Source organism: Diachasma alloeum, unplaced genomic scaffold (genome assembly GCF_001412515.2).
Source record: "Diachasma alloeum isolate Michigan unplaced genomic scaffold, Dall2.0 Dall_scaffold_00401, whole genome shotgun sequence".
In the NCBI taxonomy this organism is placed as follows: Eukaryota; Metazoa; Arthropoda; class Insecta; order Hymenoptera; family Braconidae; genus Diachasma; species Diachasma alloeum.
The window spans coordinates 350,896-361,841 of NW_021680540.1; the positions used below are offsets into that span (position 1 = coordinate 350,896).

The 10,946-nt window shown below is 37.4% G+C and overlaps 1 protein-coding gene across 1 annotated transcript; it reads left to right on the forward strand.

The window, feature by feature from the left end:
- Positions 1–1,716: 1,716 nt before the first annotated feature.
- Positions 1,717–6,732, forward strand: LOC107042019 (cytochrome P450 4C1). The gene is made up of 11 exons (XM_015262884.1): positions 1,717–1,955; positions 2,012–2,176; positions 2,316–2,425; positions 2,548–2,638; positions 2,711–2,899; positions 2,980–3,049; positions 4,731–4,857; positions 4,934–5,089; positions 5,181–5,249; positions 6,062–6,224; positions 6,300–6,732. Exons 1-11 carry the CDS (start codon positions 1,841–1,843, stop codon positions 6,635–6,637), a joined length of 1,593 nt encoding a protein of 530 aa, XP_015118370.1. The 5' UTR covers positions 1,717–1,840; the 3' UTR covers positions 6,638–6,732.
- The last annotated feature ends 4,214 nt before the right edge of the window (positions 6,733–10,946 follow it).

The window sequence follows — 10,946 nt, forward strand, 5'->3', positions numbered from 1 at the left end:
TAATATGGCAGTTTAACACTATATACAAGTTTTGCTAAGGTGTAGTAGCAGTCTCAACCCTTGGCGTCTTACAATATCGTGATAGTTGTATTTTATTTAGATAATAGGACGATTGTTTCCAATGGAAATATATCCTAAAATAGGGAAAAGCAAACAGTAATTAATTGTAGCCCGTTGCCCACCTTGATATTTACCGTGGATTGATGTTATTTATGAGTGAATTAGAGTGAGTTTTCAGGTTTACTTCAAAATTATTTATTAATTGATTGATGAAGTCGTGGATCATCTTCTGTATTGGATCTATTGTACAGGGAAGAGGTGCGGGTTCTGTAGTAGGCATCATTTATAATACCAAGCATTTGTTTTGGGTGCTTTGCAGCTTACCGGTGTGGGTGTGGGTTACATTATGTCAAACCGAGAAACCATAAGGTATTACCAGCTTAACTAATGCCTAATACAATTTGAATTTAATTTTTGCCGACAGGAATTTGGTTTTGAATAGATCGTAAGGTCTACCCATAACGGGTTTCGCTTTGTGATTCGCGATACTTATGTGAGCGATATAAAGATTGAATAGTGCAAGGGTGACCGAAGAACTTTAACCCAAGCTTGGTCACCCTTAGAGGAAAACGCCACCGCGCATCGTTTGCCTTTAATTACAATTGAGTGGCTAATCGAAAAATTTCAAAAAATTTGACTCTCATTTGAACTGTCTAAAAAATTATAGTAGCTTAGAACAAAATATTTCCCAAAATTCCTAATGAAAACAAATTATGTCGGACAGATGAATTATTTTTTTCCATGTTAAATGAAGTTGCCCATGACGCGACGTTGCCGGAAGCTCGCTAAACACGCCCGGGCAGTGGAGAGTGAATTCGGTAACACTAAAGCCTAAATATTACGACGGGGAATCCCCGCGCAGGTAATCAAGTCACAGGGTCGCCTATGGTGACCAGACTAGGGTTAAGGAACACACCTGCCACGATGGATTTGAGGTTGGACGGCGAAGAAGCAATTCGAACTCGTATCTGACGATTTTTCAACTACGAACGAAGGAGCTTGCACGTAATTCGCAATATTGGATGAAATTAATTGAGAAATTGAGCCCTCATTAGTGATGCCGCGAGACACTTTACGAGACAAAACTTTGGAGAGATGATCTCATTCTGAATGAACACGGAAATCATTGCTCTCATCTCAGTCTCCGAGTCAATTTATTGACTCTGGAAACAGAGAAAGTCAATTGACTCTGAAAACGTAGTCGGCTCTTGGCCAGTGTTTGGCAGCCAGTTCTTGACCGATATTGGCTGCCAACTAATGGCCATTGCTTGGTATCCGATTCTTGGCCGGCATTTGGCAACCAGCATCGGCCCAACGTTATCGAACCCGGACCTTGCCAAGATTGGGTTACTAGAAGCCAGTATCGGTTAATAGAAGGCACCCAAGGCTTCGCGTACTGGCTGCCAGATTCCGGCCAATATTGGCCCGTTACAATTTTCGGCCCCGGGGAGGGTAGAGAGATGGTGGCTTGGGAAACCGTATTAGAGTATTAGAGAATGCGCATAAAACTTGCTGGTGGGTGGGAAGGTTTGACACTGGGGTCGCAGGTAGATTGCCGGGATTCCCGGAGTTCATTATTCATGAGTTAATCAGTTTGAACTTTGAAAGATCGTTTGTCGTATTTATAATTGTTTTATTATACTTGCAGGTGCTAGGGGTTAAAAATTGGTCGTAAAAATGCGTCAGATCCATATAAAAATTATGGGTCATGCAAAATTTGCGTAAAAACCTCATACGAATGGGGCTCTTTAGATGAAATCGGGGATTCAGAAAACAGCAGATGTCAGTTGCTTTCCATGACTCGCGAAAGACATTCACTTTACTAATTGATTTATTAAAGATGCTTCTGCCGAGTCATAAACTGGGATTATTCCCATCAGTTTCCTTCTCTACAAGTAAGAATTTTTTCACTGTTATATTCTTCCTATTTTCACCATATATCGTATTTCAGGTGTCCTTCTGCTGTTGATAATCTGTTTGTTTCTCTTGCAATGGCGAAATGAAATTCGAGACTACTTGAATCGCAGATCAGTGATGATGAAATTTGCAGAAGAATTACCGGGTCCTCCAACACTACCCATTGTTGGAAATGCTTTGGAATTGATGGAATCTGACAGTAATTTTTAATATGAATAGAATAATGATGTCTCATTGTATACTTACTATTCCCAAAATTATTTTAATGATGACGAAAGTTGGAAAACTATTAAAAATGTAATGTAATGTCGCTAATTTCAATATTTTTCCTTCTTTAGGAACAGTGTACATACTGACTGAAATCAGTCGACAAGTGAGGGCTGCGACATATCGATTCTGGATGGGGCCAAGTCTAAAACTCATTGTGGCCGATCCACGTGATCTCGAGGTTATTTTTTAAATCAATTGTTTCTAGATTGTTATTGTGGAAATCTTCGTGTTTACGTATGCATGTGTGAGAGAGATTTTAATAGTTATTATCCAAACAAATAAATACTTTTTGTCTCTCAGATTATGTTATTGAGTTCAAAAGCATCGAAAAAAGATGATTTCTATGAGTTGATGCATCTTGCGGTCAGAGATGGTCTCATAAATTCATTTGGTAAATATACGAAAAGTAAACTGCGATTGATGATGAACCTCAATTAAAGAACTTACTGATTGTAATTTGCAGGTCCAACATATAGAGCTCATAAAAAATTATTTCTCAATTTCATCAACAATAATTTCCTCATGAAAATATACATAGAGCATTTCAATAAACAATCTCGTATATTTGTGGAACGTCTCGAGACTCAAGTGAATCAACCAGAATTTAATATGCAGGATTTCTTCGAGCATTGCATCGGTGATATCGTTTTTGGTATTGCAAAAATGCTGCAGTTGAAGTCAATTTATGTGCCGTTAATGATTGCCATTTGCGTTAATTAATTTTTCTTTCAGAAACTATTTATGGCCTACCGGGAACTGCGCAACGCGGCCAAGTGAGTCCTTTCTTCGAACTGGCGGACGTGTGAGTTTGAAACACTATAATGTTATTGTTCATCATTATAAAAAAAATTTGCCTTCCGGACTACTATTAACTTATAATCTGTTATGCAGAATTGAGTTTGTAGAAATTGGAAACTTCAAATCACATCGAACACGTGAGAATTCCCTCGAATTTCCCAGAAAATCCACGAATTTTCAAAGTTCAGAATGACGAAAAACTTTGAAGTTCCATCTCGGGTATCACCCAAGGCACTCATCAAGAATGCCTAGCTTTCCACCATCGCAGCGAAAATTCGGAGTCGAAAGTTCTTCTTGAAATTTTGGCTTCGGGCCTCGGTTAACTAATCAGATTAATGAACCCATCAGCAGTCACGTCATTTCACCGCGGACCTTTAGTCGCGCCGTGAGAGAATCTCTAAGGCAAGATCCGAGCTATCCATGGGACTGGTTTAGTTGCCGAGTATTACCGAATGCCTCACGGAACCGCTCGATGCAAGTGAGCCAACCAACTGACTTTAGTCACGCCGTGAGAGAATCTCTGGCACTCCTCGACCGAGCTCGATAAAACATTTTTTTATAATCTATTGAAACATGTTAGACGGTTTTTATTGACCCCAGACGAAAAAGGAATATTTGCTTGAGGCAATCAAAAAGTTTCAGTTCAAAATCTCGATTTTTTGACTATGCTCCCTATATCCTGAACTGTTTTGTAAGAGAAAATCATACAGCGCGCATTCTAACGGGTTAACCCTAGATTGGTCACCCTATGAGGGAAACCCCATCGCGCGTCGTTTTTCATTAATTACAATTAACTGGCTAACCGGAAAAATTGAGAAAAAAATTGACTTTGTCAGTTGAAGTGTCGAAAAAAATTATAGTAGTTTTTAAAACAACATATTTCCCAAAATTCCCAAAAAAAAAAAATTATTTCGGACACATGAATTATTTTTTCCCATGTTAAATGGGATTGCCCATGACGCGACGTTGTTGGGAACTCGCTAAACGCGCCCGGGTACTGTAGGGTGAATTCGGCAACGCTAAAGCCTAAATAACACGACGGGGAATCCCCACGCAGGTGACCAAGTCGCAGGGACGCGTTTGGTGACCAGACTAGGGTTAATGAAATTGACCAATGACGACGGGGGTGTGCTGAACTTACAATGTGTTGGTGTAGGGGGACAACTTTTTAGGGACCTCAACCAGCATGCCGGTTAAGATCATTGTTATAGTAGAATTGCACAGTAAACAATCCAGTGTGGACTTCTTGGGATACCATACATTGTTGAATTAACACCAGATTTTACACGCGATATCCTATGGTGCGGTGTTAGATACATTGGGATACCGAAAAACAGTGCAGACACATTGGGACACCGATCGGTCTCAATTTAACTTCAAATTTTTCACAGTGTGAGGAGATTGTGCCCCTCAAAGTTACCCCCACTTTATCCAATTCTCACTCACATCCTTGTCTTCTACCTCTGAAAACCAAAAACACAATCTCCTCAGTCTGAATGGATACTCATATTGCGGAAGAAATTATCGCCTTCCCCTTCCTAATTAATAACTCGTTATCAGAATCCTGGAGCCAAACATCGAAGAGGAACTTTCGTCCTAAATTTTCACCCCTGCCATCCCCTAAACTTTCCTGTATGTCTGATTTATGAAGGTTCATTTTATCCTACTATTGTCTAATATTCTAGGGCTTTGCATATCACGTTCGAACGTTTCATGAAGCCATGGCTCTGGCCTGATTTCATGTTTTTCCTCACTCCCAGTGGACGAAAATGTAGGAGGATTGTAAAGGAAGCACATGCGTTCATTGATAATGTATGTTGTCCGGGAAGGAAAATATTCCGGGGAAACTCAATCTCTAATAATCTTTGTAATTGTATTGAATTTTCAGGAAGTTAAAAAAAAGAGAGAGAAATTCAGAGCACTGAATAGAGATGTTAGGGATGACAGCTGGTCGATATTTGATCTTATAATTGATCACGTTGAGAGCACGAATGAGTGGACCAATGAAGAAATTCGTGATGAGATTATAACCGTTTATATTGGAGTGCGTTCACTGGATAGAATATTTGAGATTGGATAACTTCATCATTTTCTCATAAATTATGGTATTTATGTATTTCATTATTGTTATACAGGCGCATGATACACTGGTGGGTACTGGGTGTTTCGTGTTGTTAATGTTGGCAATGCACCCAGACGTTCAGGTAGGCAAATTCATTCCCTTCTGATGGAATTCTCGTTGAAATTCAGTCCATCTCAGAGACGATTGACAGTAGATAAATCGTTCAGTGTTTGAATTCAATATAAGAAAGAAATATGATGAAAATTGAACTATCGGGAAGTTTTGTAAGGTTTCAGTGAATTAATAAATAGTTAACACATCAAGACATTCGGTCCTTGGATGGGTTGAAATACTGCACGACTCGTCCCATAAAATGTGAAATACTACTAAATGCATTTTGCCCGGTATAACCACGAAAAACTTCATTTCTCCTGTTTTAACATTCAAAATGCTCCTTGCACAATAGTTTTCATAACATTTTAGCTTTTTTAAAATGTTCGTTGCACTCCAAACAATAAAGTTGAGCATCCGTTTTGCTTTGTTCGCAATAGATCATGAATAAACGAATGTTGAATTTCATAAATTTCCTTTTGACACCATCTTTTCGCTTCAACCTGCCATTTTTTGTTTCATAAAAATTGGATTATGCATAATTACAATGTTCAGTTACTAAAAACAATGAATTTTTAGTCCTACTCTAGAGACGCAAAAAATTGATGAAATTCAAAATTCATTTATTCATGATCTATTGCGAATGAAGTAAAACAGAAACTCAACTTTATTCTTTGGAATGTAACGAACGTTAAAAAAAGCTAAAATCGTATGAAATTACGGTGCAAGGAGCATTTTGAAACTAAAAACACCAAAAAATGAAGGCAAAATCGTTCCCAAGACCCAATGAAGACTTAAATTTCACTGACGTATCCCCTTAACTACATATTTCTCCTATTCAAGGAAAAAGCTCGAGAAGAGATAAATAATATTGTGGGTAATCATGATGTGACAGAAACGGAAATAGGCAAGTTGAAATACCTCGAGATGATAATCCGAGAAACGATAAGGTTGTTCCCGGTCGGTGCTGTGATAGGTCGAAAAACTACCGGTGAACTGAAACTGGGTAAGGACACAAACGAAGAGCAATTTGATCTATGAGGTCAGACAATTTTCTACAAAAGAGTGAAATTTTTTCCAGCTACCTGTACAGTTCCGAAGGATTGTTCTCTTTTCGTCTTGTTATATGCTCTTCACAGAGACCCAAAATATTGGATGAATCCAGAGAAATTTGACCCGGACCGTTTCTCCCCAGAGAATTCGAGAAATCGCCATCCCTACGCCTTCATTCCCTTCAGTGGAGGTTCTAGAAGTTGTCCAGGAAATAAATTCGCTTTGACTTGTCTCAAGGTGATCCTCTCACATACTCTTCGAAACTTTAGATTGCAAACAACACAGAATCTCGAAACATTGCGTGTACACACGCACATTTCGTCAAGAAGTTTAGAGGGTTATCAAGTTTCTCTAACTAAAATTTAACGTCAAGTCGATGATTAATTTTTTTCTTTAATATGTAGAATAGATCTACATATTTATCAATGCATATGTGAACAATAAAATTATGTAGCTGAAAATGATTGTTTTATTTTTTGTTAATTAATTCGCATCAATTTGATTTTGCTGAGGATGCACAATGTAATCTAGCTGTGGTGATGTTAACCCTAGTCTGGTCACCAAACGCGACCTTTCGACTTTAGTCACCTCCGCGGGGATTCCCCGTCGTATTATTTAGGCTTTAGCGTTGCCGAATTCACTCTACAGTACCCGGGCGCGTTTAGCGAGTTCCCGACAACATCGCATCATGGGCAATCTCATTTAACATGGGAAAAAATAATACATCTGTCCGAAATAATTAGTTTTTTTTTGGGAATTTGGGGAAATATGTTGTTTTAAAAACTACTATAATTTTTTAGACTCTTCAATTGACAAAATCAATTTTTTTTTAATCTTTCCGGTTAGCTAGTCAATTGTCATTAAAGAAAAACGACGCACGGTGGGGTTTTCCTCATAGGGTGACTAGTATAGGGTTAAAATATGAATCTGCAAGTACTGAAGTTTCGTACAGCAATACTGGTGGAATTTCTAAACTTGATAAAAAAAATGCACTAGTGCGCGTGAGGCCCTTTACGTATTCGAATTTAATTTACACATGACCTTGAATTCGACGAATTTCGTGTAAGAAAAAGAAGCCTTTCAACTTTCTCCCTCTCCGCGCCCTCAGTTTTTGTACTAAATCTGCTTGAGAAGCAGATTTTTGGGTGGTTTAGCTCCATTGCTTTCCCAATAAGAACGACTTTGATGACCCAATAACAAAAAAAGTATGTGTTTCGTGTGCATATGGCAAAGTCCACCTGTAGCAACTTATAACACAGTATGCTATTTATCCGTCCGCACTAAAACGTGCAGCATGAAGAACAAATGAAATAGTAAATCACGGAATCGATCTGTTAAATCATCGAAGCGAAAAATCGAATGGATTATATAACCTGATGAGCAAACTAACAGCCTCTTTTATTGATCAATGAACGGATGAAAAGTACCTTCTCCAGCAAGCTTTACTGATCAACTCACCACTCTGGTCTTAAAGTAATGGATGCAAAAAATTAGTAGACGAAATTTTAGTGAACATACATGAGGCATATACAGGGTGACGTCAGCACCTTGTTTACAAATTTCAACAAAATATCTCCTAAGGCGGGCAAGTAAGAAAAAAATGTTCGAAATACAAGTTGTAGGGTTTCGAGGGGGACATTCGATGCATACATTATTTTGAGCTTTCAAGATTATACTTGCAAGCTGTAAGCAGAAAGTACTTTTTTTCAAATGGTAACCGCATTTTTTACCCCAATGAAACTGGTTCCTCTTGATAAGATGTTTTCAGATACGTCATCATTCGTGTAATTTCCTCTAATTTTACTCGAAAAATGCCACAAAAGCGGGTTCTGCTGTTAAATTGAAGATTCAAACCTTTTTAGCGTGATCCAGGATGCACCGCGTAGAAGTAAAGTCTGCTTCGCATCCCTTGCGCTAAAAAAAAAGAAAAAAATTAGTGCGAAGAAATGTGGAAGTTTATGCGCATTAACAGATGTTCAATGTTCACAACATTGGCGCCACCATGCGCCAAAATCAGTGTATAGCTAATTTCTAGGATTGGGTGGGGTTTTTAATTTACTTTTCGGAACAAAATTGGAGTTGTTTTTTAGGGTTAAAGGGTAGAGGGGGAGGACTATGTTTTAAATCCTGTATTCGGACCCTTATACTGAAACCCTTATATTGTGACTTAGATTTTGACCCTTATATTGTGACTTTTAGATTTTGACCCTTATATTTTTACCCTTGGATTTTGACTCTTATATTTTGACCCTTATATTTTAAACTTTAGATTTTGATCCTTATATTTTGACCTTTGGATTTTGACCCTTGGATTTTAAACCTTATATTTGGACCCTTGGATTTTAACCCTTGGATTTCGAATCTTATATTTTGACTCTTATTTTATGACCCTTAGATTTTGACCCTTAGATTTTAACCCGTATATTTTGACCTTTAGATTTTGACCCTTGGATTTTAACCCGTATATTTTGACCCTTGGATTTTGACCCTTATATTTTGACCCTTGGATTTTCTCTCAGTATACTGAGCGTATATACTTTGAGTCCGATTTAATGTTGAGCAAAATTGTGCCAGAGGTTCTTGAGTATTAGGGTGAGACTATTGAAGTTTCCTTCGAATGGAAGATTTGTGATCGTTCAAATTTAAGTTTTGGATTTTGTGTGTTATATCAATCCTTGATGATTCAAAAAGTCCGAAAATTTACACCGTAGGGAAGATTACGATTCCTTTGCGCCACTATTTGACATATGTTTTCAGTACCATTTTTCGTCAAGAATACGGGAAAAATAAGAAGAAAATTACCTCTCAATGAGTTTTTGGGATATGAGCATTTCAATCCTAATTTTTCTAGATATGAACATATCCATAAAGCTTCTTATACTTGAGACACCAATTCATGCGCTAACATTTCCACATTGCAAATGTGACTCAAAACAACAAAACTCAATTTTTTTGTTAGAGATTTTTTGATTAATTATTTTCTGAAAAAATTTCAACAACAATCGCAAAAATTTAGTCAACAAAGTCCGCAATAACAAAATTTTCAGTTAAAAACGTATTCAACCAAGAGAGTACCACCCTTGTGACCGTAGCGACTTCTTTTTTTTGTGTGACCTTTGTAGCTTTCGTGACCCTAGCAACTTCTTTTTTGTGATCCTTGTGACCCTTGTGACCCTACTTTAAGTTGGGAGAGCATCCGATGCGTAATCGGAAGGTCCCGGGTTCAAATCCCTGTCTGAATTATCCAACTTTTTCAGTAAGTTTTTCTTGAATACAAATATTGAGAATTATCCTGGTTCCCCTCCTACCCACTCAAAAATCCTATCCACAAAATCCTGTGACGTCACAATATGTGGGACGCAACGTAAAGTCTCGTCTTCTTTAAAAAATCTCCATAATTGAGGAGAAATAATGCAGATGGAATTTCTTTATTATTTCTTCCGTAATTCTAGGGAAAAATGGTATGCAAAACATATGTTAAATCGTGGCCCCAAAGGAATCGTAATCATGCCAGACCGTGTCCGTGCATGTGTGTTTATATACCAAAGTGTTTCTTCAATTATTCGCAAATGAATTGATGGAATTTAATCATTTTTCCCTTTCAAATGTAACCATAGATAAGCCTTATTCATCGATATTTATTAAAAATTAATTAGTATATTAATTAATTAGTATATCAATCAATTAGTATATCAATTAGTATATAATGTTTTAGAATTTTCGATTTTGTTTCAAAAATCGGTTGTTCCACGATAGCTCAAAAATAAAATGCCGGAGATATCTTTTAATATCGTGCTTCAAATTAATTCAACCATAGCTTCAAATATTCGTTTCAATGTCACCCTGTTGCAAATAGAAGATTATTACGACAGATATATTCGTTGGTTTGATTTTTATGATGATTTTTTACTAATTTTCAATTTTTTTTAGATTTCTCTGAATGTGATTTCCCTGAATGTGAATTTACATATCACGTCATTGATAAAATTCGGTGGTAGACATTCCTTCCTTTGCTTTTGACCCCGAAAATAGGCAGTGGCACTGTTTCCTGTTGTATAGAGAGCCTCAGCTATTGCCTTCATCACTGCTTGCAACGTCTTGGCTCGACAAGCCGACACCGAAGCGCAATATTTACTGTAAGAAGATCATGCTGTGTATATGGTGGTGTTGGATAAGGAATAATTGGGTTATATTTATTTGAATAGAACACAATTATTACCTCCGAGCACAAAATAATTATGTTTGTTTAGTATGGATCCTTACCTTTAAAGTGTTGGACACATCTGTCGAATCATAAGGAATTGAGGGTATTAGTCTAATCTAATTAAAAGAGAGAATATATGCTAAATGCAATTTAAAAGTTGATTCCATTTATTACTCAAGAATAAGATATTATCCGTTATCAATTTACATCTGATACTTTAATACCGTGAATCTACATCGAGTTCCTAACAATCATAAGGGAGAGAGAGAAAAGACTAATCTTTCTCTAATCTTCTTAAAAGACTAATCTTCTTTGCCAATCTTGAGAATTATGCTGATTGAGAAACGCGGTATCTATTGGTCTAGCGATTGTACTACGCGGTTATAGTGTAAGTTAATTATTTGTTTTAAGTAGGGGGCTTCGCCCCCTGCTCGCTCCGCTCGCCAACCCCGGGGGGGTTCGCCCCCCCCC

Bases quoted from the DNA above. Each gene is read 5' to 3' on its own strand.
- LOC107042019 (XM_015262884.1), top strand. From the start codon at position 1,841: ATGTCAGTTGCTTTCCATGACTCGCGAAAGACATTCACTTTACTAATT. The intron at 3,050-4,730 runs GTGAGTTTGAAA...CTAATATTCTAG, and splicing joins TTCTTCGAACTGGCGGACGT to GGCTTTGCATATCACGTTCG. The intron at 5,250-6,061 runs GTAGGCAAATTC...CTCCTATTCAAG, and splicing joins CAATGCACCCAGACGTTCAG to GAAAAAGCTCGAGAAGAGAT.